The sequence below is a fragment of the Triticum urartu genome, chromosome 3A (genome assembly GCF_056163025.1).
Source record: "Triticum urartu cultivar PI428250 chromosome 3A, HENAU_Tu73, whole genome shotgun sequence".
Taxonomy (NCBI): domain Eukaryota; kingdom Viridiplantae; phylum Streptophyta; class Magnoliopsida; order Poales; family Poaceae; genus Triticum; species Triticum urartu.
Genome location: NC_141875.1, coordinates 580,286,756 through 580,295,170, shown reverse-complemented (window position 1 = coordinate 580,295,170; position 8,415 = coordinate 580,286,756). Strand labels below are relative to the sequence as shown.

Sequence of the window (8,415 nt, the reverse complement as noted above, 5' to 3'; positions counted from 1 at the left end):
ACTGTACATACATTCTACCTCCTAATACACTCAAGCCAGCAACTGCAAAATGATCATGTGTGTGACGTGTCCAGCATACAGCTTCCTATGTCCACTAAACACCCAAATAGCTAGAAAAAGGCAAGTGAAAAAGAGTGTAAAGCTGCACACGATAAAGTAGCACCGAAGGACGAAATATATATGAAGCAAACATACTAGTTGGATCAGAATATGAAGATAAAGTTGTGACTGGGCGAATAAGAATGGCAGTAAACATGGAGGCAAGAAACTAAGTCTGTCGTCCGTGATCACAATCACATTGATCGACCAACAGAACAACAGAAGCATGCATGCATGCACCAAAGAGGAAATTGCTGCCAGTGCCATATAACGGCAAGAGCTAATTAGGCTAATTGGGTAGAGAACTAGAGATAGCAGCTACGGATCTAAGCGTCCGACATACATACTTGGGTACGCAAACTGCATAATCACTTAATCAGTACTACTGCATGCAATAGCCAGTGGCTAAATAACTAGGCTAATAAGATCCGTGAGCGTGAGCGATCTCCTCGGCTTGGAGGCTGCACCCGGAGTAGCACGCGGCCGCAGACTCCTCATCCAAGATGCAGGAAGGCAGCGGAGGCAGATCGTGAGAACTACTGCTCATCTGCCCCGCGCATAGATCAAGCTCTTCCACCTGATGAGCTGCAGCGTAGTAGCGGCTCATCACCTCCTGCAGCGCCTGCGCTGCCGGAAGCTCCATCGCCGTCACCTCGCCAGCGGCGCCGGCGAACTCGCCATGGACGACGCCGCCGCAGCCCTCCTCGTGCTGCATGAGCGCGGCCTGGTGCAGGCTGACCTGCGCCTTGAGGAACTTGACGTAGTGGATGGCCTGCTCCAGCATGGAGACGGTGTCCATCTTGCTGCCGCCGGGCACGAGGCTGCGGAGCACGCGGAAGCGGTCGCTGATCCGGTGCCGGCGCTCCCGCGCCGCAACGCTCTGGGGGTCAGTCGAGAGCTTCGCGCCGGGGCGGCGCCGTCCGGCACCGCCCCTGCTGACCCGGCTCTCCGCGAGCGCGGCGGCCGGGTAGTGGTGGAGGAGGAGAGGCGGCTGCGGGTGGATGGGGAAGCTGCAGCCGTGTGGGTCATGGATGTTTTCGTAGTGATATGGATCCATGGCTAGCTAGGAAGGATGCTTGGCTAGGTGTTGTCTAAACCACTCTGTGCTGCTGGTTTCAACCCTAGAGGTAAGCTATGTGTTTGGGGTGGAGCCGTGGAGGGTGCTGTTGTATTTATACTGAGCTAGCGTGGGATCGGATATCCACACGGGACAAGGGAGCTTATAAACATATGTGGAATGTAACCTCAGTTTTGGCTGATAGTTGTCTGATTCCTGCAGTGCATGTGATACAACATCGAATTTCCAGGGATCAACCAGGACCCTAGGATCGGAGAAGTAAAAAATCGCCTTTATTAGAAGGCACTAGGGGCTCACACAATTGCACATTGACATTATTTAATATAGGAATAGTGATTGAGAGAAAAGACTATTTTCTGTCAAAATAGTCACTCAATATACAATTTTTTTCTAGAAACACCGGTTATAATGTAAACTCACACGCCATCACACTCACGGCACCATACACACTCACACCGCCTGTCGAAGATAGGATCGAAGTTGCGAAGCTTCAAGATTGACGAAATCATCACATGCACCTCATTATTATCGATAGACAATCATCTCGCACAGAAAGAATAATTTACATTAGTGAAATACCAAAGCGTCAAACATGCAGCTTGGTCACTGACAGGGTTGGGATACCGCGCCGCCACCCTCCAACCCATCCAACCACTAGTTGGTTCTCAATGTACATTTATATCTTAATTATATCTAATAATTAATATTTGTATGCCTTCAAAATTGTGTGGCACTTAAAACTTGATTAATAACATATTTGACTAACCTGTATCTTAAGGGTTGTTAGGATCGGAGCCCTGGGCAAACCGTCCGAAAAATGGGTCGGTGACCAGGCTTGGTTGCCCATTTGGATGTCCACCAATTATTTGGTGCACACACCAAAAAGTTCCTCAGTTCATTTCTATGCCAAAATGTTAGAGAGATGTTGGTGACCGAACGGAGGAGCATGTGAAGCCATAATCCACTTTTTTTATAGGCTATACGTTAGTCACCTCAAACAAAATTTGGTGTAAGTTGATTCCACGCACAAGTGTTCTATTTTTCACACACTTCGTATTCCTCCTTGAGCTGTAGCCGCCCCCAGCACCAGCCTAGCCGCCAACCCAGAGCTGCCGTGCAAGCCTCACAGCCCTGGCCATCCCTCTTAGTCATCGCTTCCCCGGCACGGGCAACCACATCTCACATCGCGCCTGCACAGTCAAGCCTCGAACTTCCTCTTGCATACTCACCCAACGAGCTTCCTCTTAACAAGACCAAGATCAAGAACGCATGTTCCAACGTGAACAAAGCTCATCGCCATCCTAGTTTTGTGACTTATGCAATTTGCTTTCACTATAATTCCCAGCGGAGTTGTTTTATGGGAAGTTATATGACATGTAGTTTACTTTTCCTTTCTTGGTTAGAATCCGAGCTCTTCCAGAGTGGTATCTCACTGATGGCTCGGGCCCCCCATGACATGTAGTTTACTTTTCCTTTCTTTCTCCTTAGGCATCGAACTACCCGTGAACCTTTGGTTTCATTCCGATGGATGTGGTGTGTGTTTTTTTTTCCAATAAAACGGAAAAGACTTGCATTTCAATGTATTGATAGAAAAAGAGTTAGTACAAGCCCCACCGACGATGGGTAAGGCTGGTTGTAATGGGGAGTATCATAGTATTATGCATATGATACTAGTGTATGATATTACCTCCCTAATGCATAGTATCATATATTAATACCATATAGTACTTTATTTATTGTCATGCATGACACATACTCCTCCGTTCCCAAATATAAGTCTTTATAGAGATTTTAATAGGTGACTACATACGAAGCAAAATGAGTGAATCTACACTCTAAAATATGTCTACATACATCCATATGTTGTAGTCCATTTGAAATGTCTAAAAAAGACTTATATTTAGGAAGGGGGGGGGGTACTAGCATAACATTTATTATGATACGGTATCATGATATGATACTCAACCATCTCTTTCTTCATTTAATTGTATGACACCTCATCAAAATTGCGTAGTTGGCATACATGATACTAGCTATGATACTACCATTAACTAGCCTAACACCTAGAGATTCTATCAGCACTGGTAGGCTCCATCAACACCGGTAGCAAGGCGGCCAACCCCTTCACACCCACTAACACACTTTGCCTAGCTTCCGACTTGATCACGTCAAACAGAGGCAAGCAAAGGTCAGCTACACATAGTTGAAGATGACTGTGTTCTGATGCGTCAAGATACACCAGACCACCAACATTATAACAGAGGCAGTGCCCTGCCTGTTGGGGAACGCAATATTTCAAAAAATTCACCTATGATCACGCAAGATCTATCTAGGAGATGCATAATGAGCGTGGAGAGTGTGACCACGTATCCTCGTAGACCGAAAGCGGAAGCGTTTAGTAACGCGGTTGATGTAGTCGAACGTCTTCGCGATCCAACCGATCCAAGCACCAAACATACGGCATCTTTGCGTTCAGCACACGTTCAGCTCGATGACGTCCCTCGATCTCTTGATCTAGTTGAGGACGAGGGAGAGTTCCGTCAGCACGACGGTGTGGCGACGGTGATGATGAAGTTACCGGCGCAGGGCTTCGCCAAAGCACTACGACGTTATGACCGAGGTGTGTAACTGTGGAGGGGGGCACTGCACACGGCTGAAAGAAGACTTGGTGCGCCTTTGGGGTGCCCCTTGCCCACATATATAAAGGAGGGAGGGAGAGAGGCCGCCCCCCTAGGGGCGCGCCAATAGTATATGTGGAGTAGGAGAGAAGGAAAAAGGGAAAGAGAGAGGGAGTAGGAAAAGGCAAGGGGGGTGCCGCCCCTTCCTCTAGTCCAATTTGGACCCTGTGGGGGGGGGGGGGGGGGCGCCACCCCCCCTTGGCCTGCCTCCTCTTTTCCCGTATGTCCCAATAAGGCCCATTACTTCTCCCGGTGAATTCCCGTAACTCCCCGGTACTTCGAAAAATACCCGAATCACTCAGAACCTTTTCGATGTCCGAATATAGCCTTTCAATATATGAATCTTTACCTCTCGACCATTTCGAGACTCCTCGTCATGTCCGTGATCTCATCCGGTACTCCGAACAAACTTCGGTCATCAAATCACATAACTCATAATACAAATCGTCATCGAACGTTAAGCGTGCGGACCCTACGGGTTCGAGAACTATGTAGACATGACCGAGACATATCTCCGGTCAATAACCAGTAGCGGAACCTGGATGCTCATATTGGTTCCTACATATTCTACGAAGATCTTTATCGGTCAAACCGCATAACAACATACATTGTTCCCTTTGTCATCGGTATGTTACTTGCCCGAGATTCTATCGTTGGTATCATCATACCTAGTTCAATCTTGTTATCGGCAAGTCTCTTTACTCGTTCCGTAATGCATCATCCCGTGACTAACTCATTAGTCACATTGCTTGCAAGGCTTATAGTGATGTGCATTACCGAGAGGGCCCAGAGATACCTCTCCGATACACGGAGTGTCAAATCCTAATCTCGATCTATGCCAACTCAACAAACACCATCGGAGACACCTGTAGAGCATCTTTATAATCACCCAGTTACGTTGTGATGTTTGATAGCACACAAGGTGTTCCTTCGGTATCCAGGAGTTGCATAATCTCATAGTCAGATGAACATGTATAAGTCATGAAGAAAGCAATAGCAATAAAACTATACGATCATAATGCTAAGCTAACGGATGGGTCTTGTCCATCACATCATTCTCCTAATGATGTGATCACGTTCATCAAATGACAACACATGTCTATGGTCAGGAAACTTACCATCTTTGATTAACGAGCTAGTCAAGTAGAGGCATACTAGGGACATTCTGTTTTTGTCTATGTATTCACACATGTACTAAGTTTCCGGTTAATACATTCTAGCAAGAATAATAAAAATTTATCATGATATAAGAAAATATAGATAACAACTTTATTATTGCCTCTAGGGCATATTTCCTCCAGTCTCCCACTTGCACTGGAGTAAATAATCTAGTTCACATCGTCATGTGATTTAACACCAATAGTTCACATCTTTATGTGATTAGTTCACATCTCCATGCGACTAATACCCAAAGTTTTACTAGAGTCAATAATCTAGTTCACATCGCTATGTGATTAACACCCAAAGAGTGATCATGTTTTGCTTTGTGAGAGAAGTTTAGTCAACAGGTCTGCCACATTCAGAGAAGTATGTATTTTGCAATTTTTCTATGTCTACAATGCTCTGCACGGAGCTGCTCTAGCTAATCGCTCCCACTTTCAATATGTATCCAGATTGAGACTTAGAGTCATCCGGATCAGTGTCAAAGCTTGCATCGTCGTAACCCTTTACGACGAACTTTTTGTCACCTCCATAACCAAGAAACATGTCCTTATTCCACTAAGAATAATTTTGACCATTGTCCAGTGATCCATTGCTGGATCACCATTGTACCCTCTTGCCAAACTCATCGTGCATAGGTCTGGTATACAACATAGCATACTTTATAGAATCTATGACCGAGGCACAGGGAATGACTTTTCATTCTCTTTCTATTTTCTGTCGTGGTCGGGTTTTGAGTCTTTACTCAACTTCAGACCTTACAACTCAGGCAAGAACTCCTTCTTTGATTGTTCCATTTTGAACTCCTTCAAAATCTTATCAAGGTATGTACTCATCGAAAGTCTTATCAAGCGTCTCCATCTATCTTTATAGATCTTGATGCCCAATATGTAAGTAGCTTCGCTGAGGTCTTTCATTGAAAAATTCTTATTCAAGTATCCTTTTATGCTATCCAGAAATTCTGTATTATTTCTAATCAACAATATGTAATCCACATATAATATTAGAAATGCTACAGAGCTCCCAGTCACTTTCTTGTAAATACAGGCTTCTCCAAAAGACTGTATAAAACCATATGCTTTGATCACACTATCAAAACGTACATTCCAACTCTGAGATGCTTTCACCAGTCCATAAATGGATCACTGGATTTTACACACTTTGTTAGCACCTTTTGGATTGACAAAACCTTCTGGTTGCATCATATAAAATTCTTCTTTAAGAAATCCGTCAAGGAATGTAGTTTTGACATCCATTTGCCAAATTTCATAAAATGCGGCAATTGCTAACATGATTCAGACAGACTTTAAGCATAGATACGAGTGAGAAACTCTCATCGTAGTCAACACCTTGAACTTGTCGAAAACCTTTTGTGACAATTCGAGCTTTGTAGATAGTAACACTATTATCAGTGTTTGTCTTCCTCTTAAAGATCCATTTAATCTCAATGGCTCGCCGATCATCGGGCAAGTCAATCAAAGTTCATACTTTGTTCTCATACATGTATCCCATCTCATATTTCATGGCCTCAAGCCATTTCGTGGAAGTTGTACTCATCATCGCTTCCTCATAATTCGTAGGTTCATCATGGTCTAGTAACATGACTTCTAGAAAGGATTACCGTACCACTCTGGTTCGTACTATACTCCGGTTGACCTATGAGGTTCGGTAGTAACTTGATCTGAAGTTTCATGATCTTCATCATTGGCTTCCTCACTAATTGGTGTAGGAATCACTGAAACTGATTTATGTGATGAACTACTTTCCAGTTTGGGAGAAGGTACAACTACCTCATCATGTTCTACTTCCTCCCACTCACTTCTTTCGAGAGAAAATCCTTCTCTAGAAAGGATCCATTCTTAGCAACAAATATCTTGCCTTCGGATCTGTGATATAAGGTGTACCCAAAAGTTTCCTTTGGGTATCCTATGAAGATGCATTTCTCCGATTTGGGTTCGAGCTTATCAGGTTGAAGCTTTTTCACATAAGCATCACAACCACAAACTTTAAGAAACGACACCTTAGGTTTCTTGCTAAACCATAGTTCATATGGTTTCGTCTCAACGGATTTAGATGGTGCCCTATTTAATGTGAATGCAGCTGTCTCTAATTCATAACCCCAAAATGATAGTGGTAAATCGGTAAGAGACATCATAGATCGCACCATATCCAATAAAGTACGGTTACGACGTTCGAACACACCATTATGCTGTGGTGTTCCAGGTGGCGTGAGTTGGGAAACTATTCCGCATTGTTTCAAATGAAGACCAAACTCATAACTCAAATGTTCACCTCCACGATCAGATCGTAGAAACTCTATTTTCTTGTTACAATGATTTTCCACTTCACTCTGAAATTCTTTGAACTTTTCAAATGCTTCAGAGTTATGTTCCGTCAAGTAGATATACCCATATTTTCTCAAATCATCTGTGAAGGCCAGAAAATAACAATACCCGTCGCGAGCCTCAACACTCATCGGACTGCATACATCAGTATGTATTATTTCCAACAAGTCAGTTGGTCGCTCCATTGTTCCGGAGAACGGGGTCTTAGTCATCTTGCCCATGAGGCATGGTTCGCAAGCATCAAGTGATTCATAATCAAGTGATTCCAAAAGCCCGTCAGTATGGAGTTTCTTCATGCGCTTTACACCAATCTGACTTAATGGCAGTGCATGTTGCACTATCATTATCAACTTTGCATCTTTTGACATCAATATTATGAATATGTGTATCACTACGATTGAGATTCAATACACCATTCACCTTGGGTGTATGACCACAGAAGGTTTTATTCATGTAAACAGAATAACAATTATTCTTTGATTTAAATGAATAACTGTATTGCAATAAACATGATCCAATCATATTATGCTCAGCGCAAACACCAAATAACATTTATTTTAGGTTCAACACTAATCCCGAAGGTAAAGGGAGTGTGCGATGGTGATCTTATCAACCTTGAAATCATTTCCAACACACATCATCACCTTGCCCTCAACTAGTCTCTGTTTATTTTTGTAACTCCCGTTTCAAGTTACTAATCATAGCAACTGAACCAATATCAAATACCCAGGGGCTACTATGAAGCCTAGTAAAGTGCACATCATTAACATGTATATAATATATACTTTTGTTCACTTTGCCACCCTTCTTATCCGCCACGTATTTGGGGTAGTTCCGCTTCTAGTGACCATTCACTTCTTAGTAGAAGCACTCAGTTTCAGGCTTAGGTCTAGCTTTGGGCTTCTTCACGGGAGTGGCAACTTGCTTGCCATTCTTTCCTGAAGTTCCCTTTCTTTTCCTTTGCCCCTTTTCTTGAAACTAGTGATCTTGTTAACCATGAACACTTGATGCTCTTTCTTGATTTCTACCTTTGCCGATTTTAGCATCCCGAAGA

At 43.6% G+C, this 8,415-nt stretch overlaps 1 protein-coding gene across 1 annotated transcript; it reads right to left on the bottom strand.

The window, feature by feature from the left end:
- Positions 1-236: 236 nt before the first annotated feature.
- Positions 237-1,226, bottom strand: LOC125548783 (transcription factor LAX PANICLE 1-like). Its single transcript, XM_048712324.2, has one exon. It carries the CDS (start codon positions 1,154-1,156, stop codon positions 518-520), a length of 639 nt encoding a protein of 212 aa, XP_048568281.1. The 5' UTR covers positions 1,157-1,226; the 3' UTR covers positions 237-517.
- Between the last annotated feature and the right edge of the window lie 7,189 nt (positions 1,227-8,415).